Raw genomic sequence first — 24380 nt, forward strand, 5'->3', positions numbered from 1 at the left:
TCAATGCTGATTTACCATTCTGAAAATCTAGGGCCCTTAAGAATTACACTAAACCTACTCTGCCCACGCTCTATAAATGGAACAACAAAGCCTGGATGACAGCACATCTGTTTACAGAATGGTTTACTGAATATTCGAAGCCCACTGTTGAGACTTACTGCTCAGAAAAAAAAGATTCCTTTCAAAATATTACTGCTCATTGACATGCACCTTGTCACCATAAGAGCTCTGATGGAGATGTAGAGAGATGCATGTTGTTTTCATGACTGCCAACACAATGCTCATTGTGCAGCCCATGAATCAAGGAGTAATTTTTACTTTCAAGTCTTGTTATTTAAGAAATGCATTTTGTAAGGCTATAGCTACTATAGATAGTGATTCCTCTGATGGATGTGAGCAAAGTAAATTGAAAACCTTCTAGAAAAGATTCACCATTCTAGATGCCATTAAAACATTTGTGATTCATGGGAGGACATACAGATACCAACATTAGCAGGAATCTGGAAGAAGAGCATTTCAGCCCCTATGGATGACTTTGAGGGATTCAAGACCAGTAGAGGAAGTAACTGCAGATGTGTGGGAAAACAGCAAGATAACTAGAATTAGACATAGAGCCTGAAGATGGGACTGAATTGCTATAATCTCTTGATAAAATTTGAATGGATGAGGAGTTGCTTCTTATGGATGAGAAAGAAAGTGGTTTCTTGAAATAAAATCTTCTCCTGGTAAAGATACTGTGAACATTGTTGAAATAACAACAAAGGGTATAGAAATTACATAAACAGCTGATAAAGCAGTAGCAAGGTTTGAGAGATTAACTCCAATTTTGAAAGAAGTTCTGCTGTAGATAAAATGCTATCAAAGAGCATTGAATGCTACAGGGAAATCTTTTGTAGAAGGAAGAGTCAATTGATGTGGCAAACTTCACTATTGTCTTATTTTAAGAAATTTCTGCAGTTACCTCAACCTTCAGCAACCACCATCCTAATCAGTCAGCAGCCATCAACATCAGGGCAAGACTTTCTAGCAGTAAAGATTACAACTCACTGAAGGCTCCGATGATCATTTGATCATCATTTTTTTAGCAATAAAGGATTTTAAAATTAAGATATGTACTTTTTTAGACATAATACTATTGTACACTTAAATAGAGTACAGTATAAGTGTAAATGTAACTTTTACATGCACTGGGAAACCAAAACATTTGTGTGACTCACTTTATTGCAATATAAGGTTTTTTTTGCAGTGGTCTGGAATCAAACCCGCAATATCTCTGAGGTATACCTATACCTCATATCTCTAAGACAATGTCTAGCTTAAAGTTTATTTTTTGTTAAATAACTAAGGAGAAGATTAAACTTGTATTCTAGATGATCTGGAACTGTGTATTTCCTTTTCTTTTTCTCCAAATTAGTGAAAATTCAAAGAGCCTTAAATCATCACCATGCTCTTCCTAAAAGCCTCCTTCCTCCATCAAAAAGAGAGAAAAGTTTACTTAGTTTACCTCATTTCCATGCACCATGAGATGATGTGTTGTCACTAAAGCCTTAAACACAACCACCCAGCTACTGTTTGTTGCCCGCTCAAAGAGAGTGTCGGCCATCTGAGGAATATTAACATTGGTCTCGTTGGTAGCCTGGATCAAATCTACGAAAATAGAAGATATTAATCAATGATATTAACAATTACATACAAAAATTCATTCCAAACTTGGAACATATAAACCTGTTTACTAAAATATGACCTCAAAAGTACTTTGATAATAGCTGATAACAAAATTTAAAAAAATTAAACTGTAATATTTTACCCATGGACATGTACATATATTATTTACCCAATATATTTATTTATTCTCGAGTATATTTTGCTTCTTAATTTTATTCTGTACTCTCTTCTGAATTTACTTGTTTGCTGGTACTTATGCCATTTTTAAAATTATAAACTCCAGGAAGGCTAAGCCTCATATATTTAATCTTCTTTGTTACTGTTATAAGCACAATGTCTCAAATGTGGGCATTTATTCGATATGCCATTTGAAGGCAATAACATAAACGTACTCTTCAAACTTAATAGCTAAAAGTATATCTCATTTGGATTTGAACTTTGAAAGGTGATAGTAAATACACTTTTCACATGAGTGGCAGAATGAGGTCAAATATTAAAAGAGAAAAGAATTCTATATACATGTAAGCTTTCGTAGAACATGCATACATTAAATTACTATAATTTGACCTGAGTTTATACGAGAGTAAACCTTTATAATATATTTACTGTTCACATCTACATATTATTAGTATGAGTCCAGGTGTATTTTCTTTATTTTTTATTTTTTATTTTTTTTGAGACAGAGTCTCACTCTGTCACCCAGGCTGGAGTGCAGTGGCGCGATCTCCGCTCACTGCAAGCTCTGCCTCCCGGGTTCATGCCATTCTCCTGCCTCAGCCTTCCGAGTACCTGGGACTACATGTGCCCACCACCACGCCCAGCTAATTTTTTGTATCTTTAGTAGAGACAGGGTTTCACCGTGTTAGCCAGGATGGTCTTGATCTTCTGACCTCGTGATCTCCCCGCCTCGGCCTCCCAAAGCGCTGGGATTACAGGCGTGAGCCACCGGAGTACATGTGTATTTTTTTTTTTTAATTATCTACTGGCCAACAGGGAGTGCCCAGCATTCAGAAAAGCAGTTAATGCTGTCAAGAGTTAGCTGGGACAACCAAAGATCATGTGCTAAGCAACAGAAGCTAAGCCACAGCCGGACAGTACAGACTTAAGTACTTCCAACAGTACAGGATGACCTCTTCAGGACAGCAGACACTGCACGACTTCTGTTACAGTCCACACTTATCTTGCAGAGACCTGCATGTGATACCCATTTCCTAGGCAATCCCATGCAACAAACATGCACTTGCAACAAAAATGCACCTGTATTCTTCTTACTCCAAATCCACACTTGGTAATCATTAAACTATACATTTTATGCATTGCATTTCTCTTCAAAATAAATGTTTTTAAAAATTGATATTCCATCACTGAAAAATATCTATAAACTCCTTAGACTAAAGGATATCAATAATTGTTCTGAATTACAAGTAGATCAAGGCAGGCTTACTTCTTAATTTACACTGATTTTAAATTTCTGTCATCATCCCCTTTCCATCAACACCCTTCTCTCAATATTTTCCTTTATTGAACTTTTCCTGATCCCTTTCAAATGCAGTCCCATGTGGCCTTCCTGTGCTTTAAAACTTGAGGCACACTGTTCCTGCTGGGTGTTCAGAATAGATGTATATTTGTCATAACTTCTACCATGCCACAGCTCCTTAAAAGTGATAATGTCTGTTTCATGTACAGCACTTTGCAGAGCATTGTGTACAATATTTGTTGACACAAAAGTATAAAAGACACACTTTAGCTAAAATAATCAAATGAGTTAACATTTGGAAGGTGTAAATAACTCAGTGAACCAATATTTTCCAAGTGACTAGTGCGTAACATTACAAAATAATGCATGAGTAAAAAAATCTATTCAAAGTATGATATAGACCAATGCATTTTAATGTAACAGAAAGTAAAAAAAAATTCACTGATACAGTTTCAGAGTCAACGTTGCAATTTAAACTTAAGAAACTACAACTTGGAGAATTGTAGTGTAGTATCAAAAGAATATTCACAATTTTCTGAAAAGGTTATTAAAATGGTCCTCATTTTTTCTAACTGAATATCTTTATGAGGCCAAGTTTTCTTCACACACTCTTACTAAAATAATATTACCAAACAGATTGATTACAGAAACAGATATAAATGCTCATCTTTTATTGAGTAAGAAATCAAAAAGATTTATAAAAATGTAAAATGATAATACTCTTTTCACTGTTTTTTTAAAACAATTATTTCCCCTAAAAGTATTATTTGTATTAACATGTTTATATGTAATATGTTAACAGATTTATTATTGTTATTTAAAAGTGAATTTTAAAAAATTGTCCCAGCTGTAATTTTTAATATAGTAAATATCTCACATACACAAAAGCTTTTTCAGTTCCTTAGTAATTTAAGAGCACAAAAGAGTCTTGAGACCAGTTTGAGAGCAACTATTCTTCATCTACAGATACTCCTTGACTTATTGTGGGTAACATCTTATACACTCACCGTGAGTTAAAAATATTATTAAGTTGAAAAAGCACTTAACACACCGATCCTACTGGACATCATAGCTTAGCTTAGCCTACCTTATATGTGCTCAGAACACTGACGTTAGCCTATAGTTGGGCAAAGTCATCAAACACAAAGCCTATTTTATAATAAAGTGTTGAATATGTCATGTAATTTATTGAATACTGTACTGAACATCAAAAACAAAATTGTTTCACACCATTGTAAAGTTGAAAAGTCAGAGGTCGAACCATCATAGGTCAAGGCCTTCTGTATACCTCGAAAGAGAATTGCTAGGTTGTAGGGTATGCACATATTTAACTTGAAAGTTTTTTTCCATATTGATTGCTCCAAATACTCTCAAAAGTAGTTATTATATAAGTTTCTACTGCTCTACTCTCTCACCAAAAAGATAATTTTCATTTAAAGAATTTAAAAAACAAAGTATAGATATAAACATACAGAAAATAATTCTATAAAATTGTGAGATCTAAATGCTATGTACAGGTCATGTATCAGTTTCTTAGAACTCTAAGTTTTATTTGAACTTGGGAAGATGTATCTGGTATCTTTTTGGTAGTTTATAAAACAGCTTTATTGAAGTATAGTTGACAGTAGAATTGCACATATGTAAAGTGTACTATTTGATAAGTTTTGACAAATCTATACATTCATAAAACTATCACCAAAAATAAGATAATTAACATATCCATCACCTCTAACAGTCTCCCCATATCCTTTAAAAATTCCTTTTTCTCTTCTCCTGCTGTTCCTTAGCAACCATCAATTTGCTTTCAGTCAATATAAATAAATTTGCATATTCTAAATTTTATGTGAAGGGAATAAAACTTTTTTCTTGAGAGGGAATGACTGGATTCTTTCAGTTAGCTAATTATTTTGAGATTTATCCATGTTATTGAATATATCAATAATTCATTCCTTTTTATTCTGGAGGTATATTCCATTATATGAACATACAAAAATTATTTATTCATTCACCTATTGATGAACCTGTTGATGAACTAAAGATGATTCCAGTGTTTGGCAATTACAAATAAAGCTGCTATGAACATTTACATGTATCTATTTATATGGACATATGCCTTCATTTCTCCTGGGTAATTTTCTAGAAGTAGAATAGTTGAGTCATTTTTAAGTAAACATTTAATTTTAGGGAACTGCTTTCAGAAAGCTGTTTTTCAAACTACCAAAAATATTCCATATATATCGTCCCAAGTTCAAATATTTAATTTTAGGGAACTACTTTCTTGCCTGATGGCATTTCTACTATGTTACATTACCACCAGCAGTGTATGAGCATTCTAGTTGCTCTACATCCCTGTCAAGACTTGATATGGTCTTTTTTTTTTTTTTTTCTATTCTATTCTAACAGGTATGTTGTGGTATCTCTCGGTGGTTTTTCTTTGCATTTCCCTAATGACTATAATAGTGTTAAACATTTATGTCATGAACTTTTCATTTGTTTGTTTGCCATTGGTATACATTCTTTTCCTTTTTTTTTTTTTTTTTTGAGACGGAGTCTCGCGCTGTCGCCCAGGCTGGAGTGCAGTGGCGCGATCTCGGCTCACTGCAAGCTCCGCCTCCCGGGTTCACGCCATTCTCCTGCCTCAGCCTCCTGAGTAGCTGGGACTACAGGCGCCCACCACCGCGCCCGGCTAATTTTTTGTATTTTTAGTAGAGACGGGGTTTCACTGTGGTCTCGATCTCCTGACCTTGTGATCCGCCCGCCTCGGCCTCCCAAAGTGCTGGGATTACAGGCGTGAGCCACCGCGCCCGGCCCCTATTTTTATTGAATTATTTTATTATTGAGTTATTCTGTATCAAGTCCTCTATCATATATGTGACTTGAAAATATTTCCTCTAAGTCTATGGCTTCTCTTTCCATTTTCTTAACAGTGTCTTTGAAAGAACAGAAACTTTAAATTATGATGAAGTCCTATTTATGGAGGCTTTCTTTTATGGACTATACTTTTGGAGTCATATCTAAGAAATCCAAGGTCACAAAGATTTTCTATGTTTCTTCTACACATTTTATAGTTTTAGGGTTGTATGTACACTTAGGTCAATAATACATTGTTAGTTTTTATAAATGGTATGAGGTATGGATGTTTTATTTTTCTGCATATGGATATCAAATTGTTCTAAAGCCATTTGCTGAAAAAAAAAAAAAAAACTATTCTTTCTCCACTGAATTGCCTTTGTGTCTTTGTCAAAAATAAATGGACCACACATCTTTGAATCTCTTTTAGGACTCTTTATTCTGTTCTGTTTACCTATCTGTCTGTCTGTATACCAATACCACACTATCTTGATTACTATAAATTTATCATAATTCATAAAATCAGGTAGTGTTAGCCCTCCAAGTTTATTATATTTTTTTCAAAATGGTTTTTGGCTCTTTTAGGTCCTTTGTGCTTCTGTATGACTTTTAGACTGAGCTTATCAACTTTAACAACAACAAAAAAGGCTTCTGGGATTTTGATTGGGAATATGTTGATTCTATAGATTAATTTGGGGTAAACTGGCATCTTAACAACATTGAGTTTTACAATCCATGTACATGGTCTATTTATTTTGGTCTTTAATTCCTCTCAGCAATGTTTTGTTCTTTGCAGTATATTAGTATTACACATATTTTGCCAGATACATTCCTAATGTTTTATATTTCTTCAAGATATGGTGATATTTATTTTTCATTTCAATATCCAAATGTTCTCACCAATATTGAGAAATATAATTGATTTCTGTATCTTGATCTTGTATTCTGAAACTCTGCTAAACTTGCTTATCAGTTCTTTTTGGTAGAGTCCATCATATTTTCTGCATGAATGATCATGTTATTTGTGATAAATTCAGTTTTACTTTGTCTGGTATTCAATATACTGACAACATTTATTTAATATGCTTTTGCCCAGTGTTTTGGTTGTCTCAGGCATGAGTGAAAATAAAGACAATCTCACTCTGCTACTTGTTACCCCTTCTTGCCACAAAGTATCAGTCTCTCTTTTTGGTAGTTTGAAACAAGTGAAATTAATCTCAGAAAATCTCTCTAAGGTGAGATATATCATAAACAAGAGAATGAAGGAAATAGATATAAGTATAAAGACAACTTTAACTTTCAGAAGTTATAAATAATTGTTCACTAAAACAAGAAAATAGCAACAAATCTAAATAGTTCTCAAATTTGTGGTCACCTACTTCTTTTCCCACTACTATATGAGATTGTCAATCACTTAAATCCTAGGAAAACATAGCTCTTTTTGACAGGGCCCTTGTTATCTGTTGCTTGGACTGCTCTACAAACTCTTCTCTGAGTCATCTCTAGCACAACTAGTACATTTGTGAAAAATTAACTACCCATGTGTGCCCTTCTGATCATAGTTGTCACCTGCCCAAACCCCCCCTGGGGCCTCCTGCTCTCCATTTAATAAAATATAAATACCTGAAGTATATACTTTATACCTTATATTTTGAATATACGGCCTCTCATTAGAAGACTCAGCTACCTCACTAATCTTTTCTCTGCTACAAATTGTGCCAGCAAAATTATTATGATACCTTTACATTCTATTCTCATTGCCCAGAACGTCTCTGCCTTCACACTATTGAGAGCTCATCTCTCAAGATCAATCTCAAATACTATATTCTCCATGAAGTGTTTTCTAATATTCTCTTCAAATAGAAGAGAGACTTTGATTTTCTCTTCCCTGCAAGTAAGGCAAAGGACACTGGACTGGGGGCAAGAGGCCTAGTTCATAATCTCACTCTGCAACTTACGGACAAGTTAATTTGACCACTCTGCAGCTCCATTTTTTTGCACCTAGAAATAAGGATAATATTAACTATTTTACGATTTGTGGTAATTATCACCCTATATGACTCTACGGTAGTCCTTTTTACACAGAATTATCATTATTAGTCTATGTAGGTCTCTCCCTGACTGAAGCTCAAGGTCTAACAGGTAATAAGGGGGCCATATCTGTATCTATGGATCCCTAGTACCTACCACAGGTCTTCACGTATAAAAGACACTTAATAAATTAAAGATGGCTATAACTGGCTTGTCATATGTCTGAATCTAAAATACTTTCATACTAAAACTAATAGTAGATATTACAGGCCAATTCTTTCAATAACTCTTACTAGACATAATTGAATCAACAAATTAGAAAGGGTTACTTTCTGTTTCATTGTTATGTATACTTTTATCAGCAGCCTAATTTAGGAAAGTATTCTCTATTCCATTTTAAAATCTCTCCCTAAGTTTAATTATATGACTCTGTAAAACCCCACTAGTACAGCAATTTTCCTTTGCACAAATGTCAGAAAGGGGTATAAAAATTGTTCATTCTTTTTTTTTTGGAGACGGAGTTTCACAATGTCGCCCAGGCTGGAGTGCAGTGGCTTCATCTTGGCTCACTGTAAGCTCTGCCTCCCTGGTTCACGCCATTTTCCTGCCTCAGCCTCCCGAGTAGCTGGCACTACAGGCGCCCGCCACCATGCCCGGCTAATTTTTTTTTTTGTATTTTTAGTAGAGACGGGGTTTCACCGTGTTACCCACAATGGTCTCAATCTCCTGACCTCATGATCCGCCCCCCTCGGCCTCCCAAAGTGCTGGGATTACAGGCATGAGCCACCGTGGCGGTCTATTCTTTTATTTTATAATCATCATATAAACTTGAGTTTCCACAAAGAGAAATGAGAAACTACAGACCACAGTCCAAGGTCACACTAAAATGCAATTTAAAAATATTCCTTTCATATAATAATAGCTCAGAATATTTGCCACATGGACAAACATATATATATATATACACACACACACACACACACACATATATATACACATATATATATATGCAAGATTATTCATTATAATTCTTTTAAATTTACATCCCATTCCTTCCTTCTTCCCTTTCTGTTATGGACTGAATATTTGTGTCCCCTCAACCAAATTCATATGTTGAAATCTACCCCCAATGTAATGGTATGAGGAGAGGAAGACTGTGGGAGATGATTATGTCATGAGAGTAGAGGCCTCATGAATGGGATTAGTATCTTATAAGAGAGTCCCCAGAGAGCATACTAATTCTTTCCACCATGTAAGGGCACAACGAGAAGTCAGCAGTGTATAGTACAGAAGAGAACCCTCACCAAAACCTGACTATGCTGGACTTTCCATCTCCAGAACTGTGAAAACCAAATTTCTGTTGTTTATAAGCATCTAGTCTACGATGTTTTGGTAGCCCCTGCAAACTAATATCCATTGTATCTCCCTTCTTTCCTTGATCCCTCCCTTCTAGTTAGCAACAATCAAAGAGTTCAAACTTGCAAACATTTGTAAACAGAAAAAATTGTTGCTATCTGGACGATAGGAAAAAGTGATACAGATGATTCAGACGTTTTTCTTCTCGGGTTCAGCACAAATGACAGACATTAACATTACCTCACCAACAGCTATTTCCTTCCCTCTTCTCTGCCAGGAGAATCCTGCCCCCATCCCTTCTCTGCCCATCAGAAAGGTCAAAATGCCAGACAGGTGCAATCCAGGCTTCCCATGTAGCTAGATATGTAAGCAGCAGTCTGCTGAGGTCACTTGGGAAAACTTTTTCTTTCATAATAAACAGAGTTGTCATTAATATAAGAAACAGAATGGAAACATGTATCCTCTCCTTCAAGAATATAGTTGTGTATGTATGTGACGTCATGGCCATCTCAACAGGAGGACAGACTTCACCTATAAGTTGAAGATAGCAGATGGGAGTTATAGAAAGCACCTGGGTCTGAATGATTTTTTGTTTGTTTGTTTTATTTTGTTTTGTTTTGTTTTCACTGCAAATCAAACCCTGGAAGTACCCTTACTGGGGACTTCTTGTTAAGAAAGATAGTAGGCCACGTGTGGTGGCTCACGCCTGTAATCCCAGCACTTTGGGAGGCCGAGGCGGGCCGATCACTTGAGGTCAGGAGTTTGAAACCTGACCTCAGCCTGGCCAACCTGGTGAAACCCCGTCTCTACTAAGAACACAAAAAAGTCAGCCAGGCATAGTGGTGGACACCTGTAATCCCAGCTACTTGGGAGGCTGAGGCAGGAGAATCGCTTGAACCAGGGAGGCAGAGGTTGCTGTGGGTGGAGATAGTGCCACTGCACTCCAGCCTGGGCAACAGGGACAGATTCCGTCTCAAAAAAAAAAAAAAAGATAAATAATTTTAATTTTATTGTTTTGTCCTTAGTTGGGGTATTCTGTTACTTGCAACCAAATGCATGCTAAGTGACACAAGCTACAACAAAACACCAAAGAAAAGGAACCAGACCTATGGCCTCTCAAGTATCTTCCAGCTCTAACTGTCTCTGAGTATCTCACTGCTCCTCAAAATCACAAGGCTTGTTCAAAATTGTAGTAGCATCTTCCTGTGGGATAAGAGCCCTTTGCCTAAGTTCAGTTACAGGTGAGTTGGTTACAGATACTTAATGGGTTATATTTGGGGATGGAGAAAGGGACTATCTTTTTCCCATGCGGAATGAAGTCCTAATAATGTGAAACAATTTTATAAAATATAAATTCTGCATAGAGAAGTTCTGAGGTGACATGGTAAAGACAGGGAAATCATCAGAACAAGAATCTAAAGAGGATATTGGACATGTCATGCACTTCCTAGAAGAAGGGAGGGTAAAGAGAGGTATTGGGTGAACTGTGCAAGTCTAGGCAAGACTGAGCTAGAGGGGCTCTCCATTGTCAAATGAAACAATCTAGTGAGGGTTTAGGTGGGAGGGATACCTGAAGGGGAGGTGCTGAGAACTGCATAAATGAGAATAAAGGAGGAGAAAACAAGAATAAGAAGTGATAACCTTTACTTGCTAACTGTAGATAATGGATGAATAGGGCAAGTAAGAAAAGAATAGACACCTTCTAAGCTTATAGAGATAGATAAAGGGGAGCAGTTTATAAATATGCCTAATACGATAAATTTTATTTGTAGAATTTAACAATAGATATCCTTCCTCAAATAAATTCTTTAAATAGAAAGATAATGTGAGCTTTAAAATACATTATTTACTTTAGCTGATATAGCTGAATACTTGTATATTTATATTAACATGTAAACTTTAATGTAACATTATTTACTTCAGTTGATGTAGCTGAATAAATAATTGTATTAACATGTGAACTTTAATGTAATCTGGTTTCTAAACTATTTCAGTAACTTCTTTCATCTTGAAGAAAATATATATACTTTGTAATTTTTTGTAGTCCTCTGTGGAAATATATGCTACAAAAATTCTCTTACACTATTTGTTCCCCAATAGGATTTTGGCAGATTCAAAATTAGGAAATGCAGCATATATCACAGTTATTGAGTTAAGGTTTTGGAGCCAGACGAGACCTAGTTCAATTACCTTATATTATTTAATAATGTGTGAACTTGAGCAAAGTTGCCTCTCTTAACCTCCATTTCTTTATTACCGTAAGGGAGATAATAATAGCACCTACCTGACAGCTGTTTCACTAAATTGGGTAATGCAAGCAAAGTATATAGCACAGAGCCTGATACACTTGAAGGAACACACACACACAACACACATACACACACACACAAATTGTAATTAGATTCACCCTTTGGCTGCCTATGTCAAAAAAGATTTGGCCATGGCAGGATGATTGCTTGAGGCCAGGAGTTCGAGACCAGACTGGGCAAAATGGATAGACATCATCATCTCTACAAAAAGTCCTAGCTGCTGGGAGGCTGAGGTGGGAAGATCACTTGAGCCCAGTAATTCAAGGTTACAATGAACTATGATTGCCTCACTGCACTCCAACTTGGGCAACAGAGTAAGACCCTGTCTCAAAAAAAAAAAAAAAAAAAAAAAAAAAGAATGTGGCATACTTTGTTGATTAATATATTAATTCATTAACACATTTTTATTTAGTGCCTACTATGCGCCAGGCACTGTTCTATCTATTATCTACATATAATAGCAGTGAACAAAACAGACAGTGTCTGCCTTCATGGAGCACACATTCTAATGAAGGAAACAGGCAGACAACTAGATATACAACGTCGAGCACAGATAATGTTACGAAAAATAAAAAAGTAAGAAGATAAATAGATAGAGGATACTGCTTCAGATAGGGTGATCAGAAAAGGCCTCCCCAAAGAAATGAAATTTGAAGTGGTCTAAATGTAGTGAGAAAGCCAGCGATTCAGTAATCTTGGGAAGGAACACTCCAGCAGAGGAAAGCAGCAAAAGCAAAGGTCCTAAGGCAAAGGCATGCCTGACAGATTCAAGAAAGAACCAGAACGTCAGTGCGACTGGAGAACAGCAAGCAAGGGACAGAGTGGCAGACAGAGAACTGACCAGGTTCCAGACAACTCTGTGCATTATAGGTCACAGAAGGGACTTGATATTTCATTCCAAATGTAATGGGAAGCTGCTAGAGGGTTTTGGTCAGGGGAGTATTGTGACCCAAGTTTTATTTTGAAGAATTACTACTGTGGCTATATGGAGCAAAGACTGGGTGGGGAAAGGGGAGTCAGGGAGACAAATAAAAGAGGTTATTTTAATAGTTCAGGTGAGTGCTGATAATGAGCCTATATTAGTGTGGCAATGGGATAGAAGCGGGAAAACAAAAGGTAGGATTCTGGATATTCCAAAGGCAGAGCCAAGAGGAATAGCTGATAGATTTGATGTGGGGAGGAAGACATAAGATACCAAAGGAACAAAGAATGATAAGCTTGCAGCCCCGGAACAACTGGACAAAATACCTCTTGCACACTCTCTGGAAAAAGGAAAGAAAAGCACTGTAGGTGAGCCGTGCTTGTATCTAGTTCATGTTTCTCTTTCCACCCACTTCCACCTACTTCTCACTCTCTTCCTTAACTTCATTCCCAACTACAAGAGACTCCATGCCTTGTGCAATGTTTGAGACACATTCAAAGGGATTTCTACTTTCTATGGAGCAGATAAGGGGGTGCCCTCAGAGTTATGTCAGTCATTTCAGAATCACTGGCAAGCTATACCCCAAAATGTTCTCAATGTAGGCCAGTCTGAGGTACAGGCATCAGCAACACTTCAGAATGAACAGTATAAATTACTGATTATGATTCTACTGACCAGTTGGAGTAGAGGAGATAATGACCATGAATGTAACACCATGAACTCACAGAGCTCCAAGAGCCAGCAAAATTTCCAACCACCTGCATGAGTCTGAAACTGGGGCCAAGCACCACTATTACTTCAGAAGGGGATGGTGGAGGAAGCTGGCCATGTGCCAAATATTGTCAATCCCTAGGGTAGTAGAAAATTATTTAGACAAAAATGGGAAATTTATATTTTTGTCTTTTAGGGTTTGTGCATAGCTTGTTGTGTCATTAACAATGTGACTTTAAGCAAGTCATTCGATTTCCTTATCCTACAGTTTTCTGTGAGGTAGAAATAATACATGCATGCCAGCTGAAATACTATATTGCTTTTATATTTTATCCTCTTTTGATTGTTTTCTTATAAATTATCATGGGATTCTCAAAAGAACTCTGTGCTTTAAGAATCAGAAATTTATAGGAATAGAACTTTAAAAGGATAAGTAAAAACACAGATCATTCTATAGTGGTGGAAGATGACCATTTGTAACACACTACTGAAACAGAAGATCTAGGTGTTCTGGGCAATCCACAAAGAATCTCAAGCCAGTTCTCTAAGCTGGCAGTAATTGCTGGAAGGATGGCCTTTGCTGACTTCGTTGCTAGGGAGATTTTAGAAGATACGAGCAGCTTGGGTTACTGATTTCCTGCTACTGCCACACAATGATCAATTACCACGTCTTCAAGTATGTCAGGTAAATTAACACACGTCCTATTTACATGACAGCCTTGAGGTTTTTTTTTTCTTTTTCAAAGAACCTTGAACTAAAAATAAACTTCAGGAGTTTACATTCAAATTATCTCCAAAACAGTATTTTAGGTGTCTCTAGAGAAGAATTTGCCATATTGGTAAACTTACCATCTCCCAACACTGATTGACCAGCCTTGAATGTCTTTTAAAAATATCTAACCCTCATGCTCTAACCACAAACCATCACTTCCTACTCTATCCTCAGAAAAGAATAGCTATTTAATCCTTAGTTAACTCCTTATATTCAATACTTGCTGGTAGAGTGCTCTTGAGCCATAAAAAAAAAAAAAAAAAGGCAGTGTTTCATAAATGGGACTCAAACAGCAGACACAAGGCATCAGTTTTCTGTTCCAATCAAGCTGCCTACCCACACACGTGAAACTTATGTTTCCTAAAAATAAATAGTTCAGAAATGGCAACTGCTGCTGCGGGCATTTGGGACTTTTCTCCTTTGCTGTATCTGTATCTCTAAGATGTCTCCCAAATTCTTTTCTATTTTTCATTCCAAGGCTATCACAGGACTGGATCTAAGATGGCCCTCATCTTATTTCCTAGGAGGAATCATCCAATAACAATTCAAGTCTGTTTTCTCTCAGAAGTACCAAGGAATACAACTTTAGTTCTCAATACATAATTTCACTTTACTGCAGGATTTAAGTAAAAAGAAAGAAATAATATCTAAGTGAAATGAAAAAAAAATACAGCTGGCCTTCTGTATCCACAGGGTCCACATCCTCAGATTCAACCAAATTCAGATGGAAAATAATTGAAAAGAAAACCACCACACACACACACACACACACACACACACACACACACACACACAATACAATAAAAAAATACAAATAAAAACCCAATATGGGATAACAACTATTTACATAGCATTCCCATTGTGTTAGGTATTATAAGTAATCCAGGGATGACTTAAAGCATACAGGAGAATGTGCACAGGTTATATGCAAACACTACATTTTGTATCAGGCACTTGAGCTTCCACGGAATTTGGTATCCACAGGGAGTCCTGGAATCAATCCACCACAGATACTGAGGGATACCTGAATTTAAGCTTCCCCTCCATAAATATCCTTAATTCCTAGGGGGAAAAAAGAAAAGGGAAAACTAGTTTTTAAAAATATTGTTTTTTCACTTCTTTAAAAACACTGAGGAGAAGTTGCTGAGACTACATTTGCTGATAAGTAAATTGTCGGGAGAAATGAAGACTGTTCAGAAATTTAGAAATAAAAGTTGATAGCAGCAGAAAGGCAAACCTTTCAGTAGGTCAACCCCTGAAGCCCCAGGCCCTATCTCTTCTTTTTCTATGAAGCCCTGCACAGCTGAGATCCTTGACCAGGCCAACCCATTCCATTCTCTTCTATCCAACAGGTAGAAAAATGAATCAAGTTCCTAGTTCCACCATAGTTTGGAGTCAAGAGGAAAGATCTTTCTGACACCTCCAAATAGAACTTTATGTTTTTAATCCTTAAAACACTGTAACAATGATTAGTTTCTTCAAGTAGTTCAGCCCTAGGCTTCAATGCACTTCAGGCTTGGTGAGCTACCTAGAGAACTTAAATATTAATCAGAATATAGTTCTAGAATAAAGTGATTTCTAAGATTTAAAAAACTTCAGTGTTCACAATCAGCAACACAAAATTATATACTACTCATGTCCACTTACATTTTTTTTCAAAAAGTTAAGCTAAATCAAAATACAGCTGTCTTTCCCATAGCACAGATAATGCTTCATATACTCAATTATTAACAGTTCTTTATAAGGACACCTCTTAACATATCTTTATAGCTCTCAGAGCTAAGAGCAACTCAGTCAAATATATTTACAGAACTTTCTGGGTCACCCAGGTAATTTATGCCAAATAAAAGGCTAGACCTCTCTCTATCAAGTTTAAAAATTCAGGATTAAAGAGTTTATCATATTACTTTCCCCTCCCCACCATTCATACCTATACCACTATTCATACCCGAAAATGTACCCACCTTAGTAACCATAGTAGTAGACACATCAACTACTCAATTCAAAAGGAATAAGTAAAGTTTTAAATGTTTACTTTCTGTATGGCAATGTCCCTCTTATCCTATTCTATAACCTCTGTTCTTGTTTTCATTTCCCTTCATTAAAGCAGTAGAAAAAATTTGGCACTGTCACATTCCATCAGAAACTCACTCTCTGATGACCCAACTCTTTTTTAAAACTATCCAAGTCTAAGTTCTCTAAGCATGTTCACCAGACAGGCATTTTCACAACTGTAGGATATTTAGGCAATCCATTTTATTCTATTATATCTTCTCCAAACTTAATTCTTCTTAGTTCTGCCCTCCTGTTTATAAACTTTTCATACCACTAAAAAGGATGATATACAAGTTTGCAGGCATTTTCTTGAGTTCTCTAGTGCTCAGTCTAGAACAAGTTTCTTAGCTTTGGCACTACTGATATTTTGGGCCAGAAAATTCTTCATTATGAGGGCCTGTCTTGTGTATTGAGGATGTTTAGCAGCATCCCTAACCTCCACCCACAATATGCCAGTAGAATCCTCCTTCCCTCCAAGACAATCAACAGCATGTCCAGACTTTGTAGCCTGTTGAGAACTGTTTGCCTAGAGTAAGAGTTTGGAGATCTCAGGGATTGAAGTTGAGCTGCAGTAGGACCCCGGGGAAGCTGTTCCAGCTTGTGACCAACACTTATCTAGTTTTAGTTGTGGCCAAATGGCCATGCTGCCTGAGTAACAGTCTGTAAGAACCTAATATGTGTGCATGCTGCTTATAATTATAACCAAAAAATGATTTACAGAAAAGGGACTCTCACACATAATCAAGCATAGCAGTCCCTAGCTTTTGAAGGGGTTATGATCCAAAAGTATATTTTAGAATCACTAGGTTGAATTATATGAAATTACCATTTTTGTCAGTCAAAAATGGTTAACACCATCAGCAATTTTATATAATTCAACCTAATAATTTCTGAAGCAATTATAGGTTCCCACAAAATCCTATCAAACTGTTCTATCCTGGCTGTTTCCTTTTCTCCTGAGGTCCCCAGATAGCATTGGCCTAAACTTTGATTTTCACCAGGAGCAGTCACTGGCTCTGAGGAGGTTTTCTATCCCTCTAGGCCCTGTGGAACAACACACACAACCTTAGAGCTTTTGGAAAGCCCTGCTGTCCAAAGAGAGAGATGCCTATTTCCTACATTTCTCTTGAACTCTTTTCCCTCATCTGTTTAGATAATCAAGATAAAGACCAATGGTACATATACAAAAATCCACAGAAGATTCATCTATAGTTTACAACATGACAACTATTACTAGCCACCTCAGGAAAAAAAAAAGTTAGAAAAAATCAAGGGAAAAACAAGCAAGAAAAAGAAAAGAACTGCATTTACTGGAGGTAGAGAATACTATAAAATATAGGTAACTGAAGGGATGTATACTTTGAGCAGCAGTGCTCCATGAGAGCAAGGGTTGAGAGAGAAAGAGAGATGAGAGGGGTATTTGTCAATCAATAATCAACTCTGAACATAATAAGCTGTACAAAAGATGATCAATCCTGGTCTACCATTCCCCCAAGTGTTCTAGAATGACAAATGGTGGCAGAAATCCTGGACTGAAAAACACTGTAAACTCCATATGATTTTAAATTTGAAACTATGGGTCACAGAGCTCCCATGATCAAGTAACAGAATGGGGAACAATAAGCACACAGCAATGTTTCTTTAAGTTACAGGTTAATGAAAGCTTCCTTTAATTCTCCTGATACCCTCTGGACTTCGCTTCCATTTGGTGACATGATGGTCCACTGTTTTCTCTCCTCAATCCTGGAGAAAAAAGAGTCCTTCCTCCTTCCTCCTTCCTGAGACCATACCATATTCTGGGCTCTCATTCCTGCAGCAGGCTTTCTTCTGCCTACTCTGTCATTATTCTTTAATTCCTTTTTTTTTTTTTTTCCTTGAAACAGGATCTCGCTCTGTTGTGCAAGCTAGAGTGCAGTGGCACAATCATGGCTCACTGAAGCCTCAACCTCCTGGGCTCAAGAGATCCTCCTACCTCAGCTTCCAATTGAGTAGCTGGGATGACAGACACATGCTACCACACCCAGTTAATTTTTGTGTTTTTGTTTGTTTGTTTGTAGAGACGGAGGTTCGCCATGTTGCCCAGGCTGATCTTGAACTCCTGGGCTCAAGCAATCTGCCCACCTCAGCCTCCCAAAGTGCTGGGATTATAGGCTTGAGCCACTGCACCTGGCCTATTTCTTTATTTCTTTCTTCTTTCTATTATATCCTCTCCCCTATATCTTCTAAGCACATCCTTAGCCATTCTTCTTCTTCTTTTGTTTTGTTTTTTTTTTTTTTTAGGAAAATGAAACATAAGATCCCTCTCTTATGCCTGTACTATACTCTAGATTCCCTAATCTCACACTTAATCTTTGTCTCCATTTCTTCACTCAAGACTCGGGACCTCATTATAACCAGCTAGCCTCTAGAAGCCTCTACCATATGACCATCATCCCCATCATGCTTCCTAAACTGCTCCCAGGTCAGCTGTGTCCTCTAAAATGCCAAAACCAATGGGCATTCTTGTTTCCACCCTATTCTGTGCGTCAATCCTGATCTGGTTTTTAAAAGTCATATTTCCTGGAATTTGGGGAAACCACCCTTTTCTAGCCTTTTTCTTATCTCTGCCTTTCCTTCTCAGTCTCCATTACCGGCCTTTCTTTCTTCCCCCAAACTCTTAAATAATAGGTGTGCCTAAGATGATTTCCTCAGTCCTCTTCTGTTCTTAGTCAAGACTCTTAATAAGTGATATAGTTTTGATATTTGTTCTCTCCAACTATCATGTTGAAATTTGATCTCCAATGTTGGAGGTAGGGCCTAATGGAAGGTGTTTGGGCCTTGGGAGTGGACCACTCGTGAATGGCTTGTTGCTGTCCTCATGGTAATGAGTGAATTCTTTCTCTATTAGTTCATGGGAGATCTGATTGTTAAAAAGAGCCTGGCCCCTCCTCCTCTCTCTTGCTCCCTCTCTTGCCATGTGACATGCCTGCTCCCCCTTTGCCTTCTACCACAAGTAAATGCTTCCAGAGGTCCTGACCAGAAGTAGGTGCTGGCGCCACACTTGTACAACCTGCAAAACCATGAGTCAAATAAGCCTCTTTTCTTTATAAATCACCGAGCCACCGGTATTCCTTGATAGTAACACAAAATGGACTAACACATTAATCAATCTCTTCCACGCCCATACTTCTAGTATACCAGGATAATCTAAGATGGATCAGCAAGACAAAAATGGAAATCATTACCTTCTTTTCAAACCAACTTTGCCTAGCTCAGATAAAGGTACCACCATCCACAAAGGCCCCTCAGCTTTCTAGCTCAGCATCATCCTTGTCTTCTTTCTTGTTTTCCACATTCAGTCAACCACCACATCACACAGATACCACCTCCTACAAATCTCTGGAACAGTTTTCCTGCTCTGTGTTAATAATCTTCTAATAATCTTCTGTGTGGATCACTATCACAATTGCTTCATACCTTTGTTTCCCTGCCATTTTTCTCCTTCTATTTTTAATCAGCTCTCAAAAGTATAGTTCTAAATATGAATGTGATTATGTCTGATGAAATGAATAGTTTCATACAATCTAGTCCCCTTCAACCTGAGATTCCCAATACCCTAAAGCAGTCATTGTATGTAAGACTTCTCTTTCATGCATCTGGACTGGCATTAAATATGATCATTGACAAAATTAAGAAAACAGTCACTCAAATCATCCTCTGAATTCTATGGTTCAGATGAGGAACATGGGTTGGGAAAGGCTGACACAGATCTCCTGCCACCCACCTTCCATTACTTCCTGCTACTTCTTCACACAGAGCCTGCTTGCAAACAAGAAGCTCCCATGCTCTTTCACAACTGTATGTGTTTGCATATGCTATTCCCCTGGCCTGACATTTTCTTCTTCCACCTGTCCATGAGTGGGCTCCCATTCATCCTAGATGCTCAAACAATACCTCCTTTGCAAGATTCCTTGGACCTTGCCAAACAAAGTCCTTTTTGTCACATTCTGTACACATCTTTATAGCTCATCTCACAATATCATGCAGATTTATTCACATATCTGTGCACTTTACTAGAATGCAAGCTTTGCTTCACCAACAAAATTCCTGAAATACAGTAGATATGAAACAAGTCTTTTTTGAGAGAACCATAACAAATGCTCCTTTTTCCTTATCTTAAAAACCTGCAATAGTTGCTCCAAGTCTTGGAGCTCTGTAATGTTTTAAAAATCAGAAACTATTTAATATCACATTGACACTAATCACAGTTACAAGAAACCCTAGAACCATTCTGCAATGACTCCATTTTTTCAAAAGAACAGATGCAGGGAGAAAGCCATGACAATTATTCTTCAAATGAGTTACAACACCAACATCTGTGCCTCTTTCCTAGAAGATAACCAATAAGTAGCAAAAAAGGGAGGAGAATATTCAATATGAGCACAGACCTTTAAAATTCTCTTTAGTTTAAAGAATATACTCCTTTACTGATCTAAGCTCCTGTTAGAAAAAGAAGCAAAAGTTGTCCCTCAGTGTCTAAACAAGACAAGATTTATGATTGGATACCACAGTCCCAGTATTTATGCTTTAGAGAAAGTTATTAGAATGGTCAGAATATACCCCACGTTAACACAGCTGCCTGGTCACACCCTCAGAGCATAATTGCTAGATGGAAAAAACTCCCTCTGTGCCACCCACAAATATAGCAACACCTGACAGTTTGGGGTCCAGGCCTCCTTCCATATTGGAAAAAATCCTGCTTCTGGCAAAAAGTTAGAAGCAGCAGGAACAATGCCTGCTGTGTTGTTTAGCACAGACTAAGAGAGAAAAACAAGGAAATAATAAATACTTTGGTTTTCCCTGTCAGACAACATCCATCCCATTGTCATTAAAAATAATTCAAGTTAGGAAAACGTAAGAATAATCACTAATTTCAGCAGGTTATAAGACTATCACACACTGTTTCATTTCTTCTTTAACAATTCTATGGGGCAAAACTAGGGTAGGAACCTCTGTTATCTTTGACCCTTTGCTCTTCCTATGTTGACACCATACTAAGTGGCACGAACTTCTTCATGTCTTCAACTCTAACCTTTTCCCTACAACCACCTCCTACCAACTTTGCAGAACCTGCTTCGGGACTTCTAAGACAGTTCTGCCAAGTAGATTCCCCATCTCTCCAATCCTTTCTGCATTCAGCAAAACTGAGGTTCTCAAAACAACTTTTTGAGCTGATTATTCTTTTGTTCCAGATAATTTCAATAGCCAATCACCTACAAAGAAAATCCAGTCATCTTTATCTCACATTCGAGGCCTTACTGAATGCAATCCCTTATCTGTGCTTCCATCTTTTTAAAAAATAGGTCTTTTTTTTTTTTGCCTTTAACATATTACCCAATTGACTTACCTTTTTGTTTATTTCTTTTTGATTCTCTTATCCTTACCTCACATGTAAGCTCTACAAGGAAAGCATTTTTAGTTTTTTGGTTCATTAAGCTAGCCCAAGTGTCTACACCAGTAGATACACAGTAGACACTGATTAAATGTTTGTTGCGAACTTGGAACATACTCTGTCTTTACCTCTGTTGCCTAAATTCTAACCTTCCTTAATATCCCACAGTCAACACTGTTTTTTTTTTTTTTTCTTTTTTCTTATCTTTTACTTGAGTACTTCCTGCACCAGGCCTACAAAGCATACAAAATTATATGAACGCTACAGGTAATAGCTGGTTACTTAGTTAAGCAGTATCTTGGTGACATGAAATGCTCATCTGAATAAGCTGATAATATTTATATAACTCTCGATAAAATTCACTACTTTAGTGTTTTTAGAGTTACTGGCTACAGAGGTATTTAATAACAAATCAAGGGTAGAGTGTAAGGAGTTTTATTAAAGTTTAAACATTAAGGAAGAGCCTCTTTTGTTTAAAGCACTTATAAAGATTCGTGCTTTAAACTGTGGCTAGTAGGTCTTTGGTGACTAATTCAGCTAATAAATTACTGAAATTTAAGGCCCAATTTGGGTCCAGGCCACTATATGGGAAAATAATCAACTTTCATGCTTTTATATTATCTAGTGCTTTAGGTGGCTCAGCCAAATTTCAAGTGTAATATACAGCAGCTTAAACATGTTTTAGGCCAATGATTATATCCATTTGGATTAACAGAATGATTCAATAGATGACACTAAATTTACCAATTCTAATTTCAATTAGTAGACCACAGACCATAATCAAACTTTTCTTTACTGCTGTTTCCCATGAGAGTACAACTGAGTAAGGACAAGATGAATGCCAACTTCTATAAAGCCTGTTAGAAAAAAAGAGAGGTAGTGTTACCAGTGTGTTAACTGTACACTCTTGCTAATTAACAATAATTCCTTTTTTTGTTGATGGGCCTGAAAGTCATGCTACTTCGGTTCTGGTTTTCTTGGATAATAATTTTTATATAAAAATTATCATAAAAAGTCCTCGATAAAGCTCAAGTTTATTAAGTTTTGGTACTGAGAAATGGACATAATACAGGGCTTAACATGACTTATTTGATTACCAGAGTTAGCCAGGTACTCTCTGCCTCATGAAACCTAGCTGTTAACCCTTTAGTTTGCTGATAATCTCATACTTGGGTTTAACGAGTTCTTGTAATGTAGATAGAGTGAGGTGTTCAGGGGGATTTGTGGTAAAATATCAGTCACTTCAAATGAACTTATGCTTACTGTATGGTTTTAGTTATTCTTACCTAATATGGTGACAATAAAAACATTGTTTTAAGAAAAAATTAGCAGCAAATTATTTCATGTCCTTCAGGAAATAAAAATAATAATATCCTAAATGGGCCATATGTTTGTGATGAAGTTCACCTGAAATTCAACTAAAATATAAGTGGTTTAGAATTTCTAAATTATACTTGTATCATGGTGTGTCCTAGATCTTAAAAATAATAAATAATATGATTTTCTCTATACATATATTCCTTTTTCTCCCTCTCTAGTGTAAGCTTATCTTGGGCAGAGGCCACTACACTCATTCACTTATCCAGATATTTGGAAGAGCCATTATAAACCCTTTGAAGGTTTGGCTAAGTGAAATGGGGGTTTACTAGCATAGCAGTGCCATGACTGGAAATATGTTTGAAAGCATTACTCCAACTGCTGTGTTAAGAGTACTTTGTCGAGAATGGGGGAAGGACAGAAGCAGAATTGGGCAGCCATCACAGTCACCCTGGTAAGAGATGATGAAAACGGGGACTAGCAGGGGCAATGGAGGTTGTAGGATTTATATTTATTTTGCAGACAGATAGAGCCAACTAATTTTCCTGACTGACTGAAGGAAATGGGTGTAGGAGAGAAATAAAGGAGTAAAGTAACTTCAAAGTTTTGGCTTGAGCAACTGAATAGATGCAGTTGTTATCTACTGAGAGGTGGATGACTGAGATAAGTTGAGGGATGTGGAAGACAAGGGTTCCTCTTGGATGTGTTGAGCATGAGATATCTAAAAATATTTTCAAACCTATGGAATTTGACTCCATTATGGGCCAAGATTAGAATTTTAGGTTTCTCTGGTCTCTTATCTCCACTCCCTCACATTTCATATATGATCCCATAGCCTCTGCATCAGAATTTCCTTTCAAATCTAGTCTCTCCATTTAATTCCCTTGGTTATTTCCTTATTCAAGATCTTATTATCATTTGACTAACTCTAATATCTTTTTATCTAGTCTCCTTTTGCTCTAATGAAGCCATCTTCTACATAACCAGATGTATATTTGTAAAACATAAAAGTGATAATGGAGCTCTCCATTGGCTTCTTACTGCTTAATAAAATAAAACTTAGGGCTGACATCAGTGATTCTTTCTACAAAGCCCCAACCTTCCTCTCTTTTTATTATATACAAAATATGCCATGCCATGTCTAGTCATGCTTCTTTGTCTGGAAAACTCCTATTTGTTCCTCAATACCCAGCCAAACATCACCATTTCTTTTTTTCTTTTTTCTTGTTTTGAGACGGAGTCTTGCTCTGTCACCAAGCTGGAATGCGGTGGTGCGATCTCGGCTCACTGCAACTGCCATGTCCCAGGTTCAAGCGATTCTCCTGCTTCAGCCTCCTGAGTCACTGGGACTACGGACATGTGCTACCACACTCAGCTACATTTTTGTATTTTTAGTAGAGATGGGGTTTCACCATGTTGGCCAGGACGGCCTTGATCTCTTGATATCGTGATCTACCCACCACGGCCTCAAAAAGTGAACACCA

The 24380-nt window shown here is 37.0% G+C and overlaps 1 protein-coding gene across 1 annotated transcript in view; it reads right to left on the bottom strand.

The window, feature by feature from the left end:
* The window catches only part of LOC101009624 (clathrin coat assembly protein AP180), a 170631-nt gene that overhangs the window by 125974 nt on the left and 20277 nt on the right, over window positions 1-24380 (bottom strand). The window contains 1 exon segment of the mRNA XM_031667289.1: window positions 1505-1647. Coding sequence (XP_031523149.1) covers window positions 1505-1647 — 143 coding nt within the window.

Source organism: Papio anubis, chromosome 6, assembly GCF_008728515.1.
Source record: "Papio anubis isolate 15944 chromosome 6, Panubis1.0, whole genome shotgun sequence".
Lineage (NCBI taxonomy): Eukaryota > Metazoa > Chordata > Mammalia > Primates > Cercopithecidae > Papio > Papio anubis.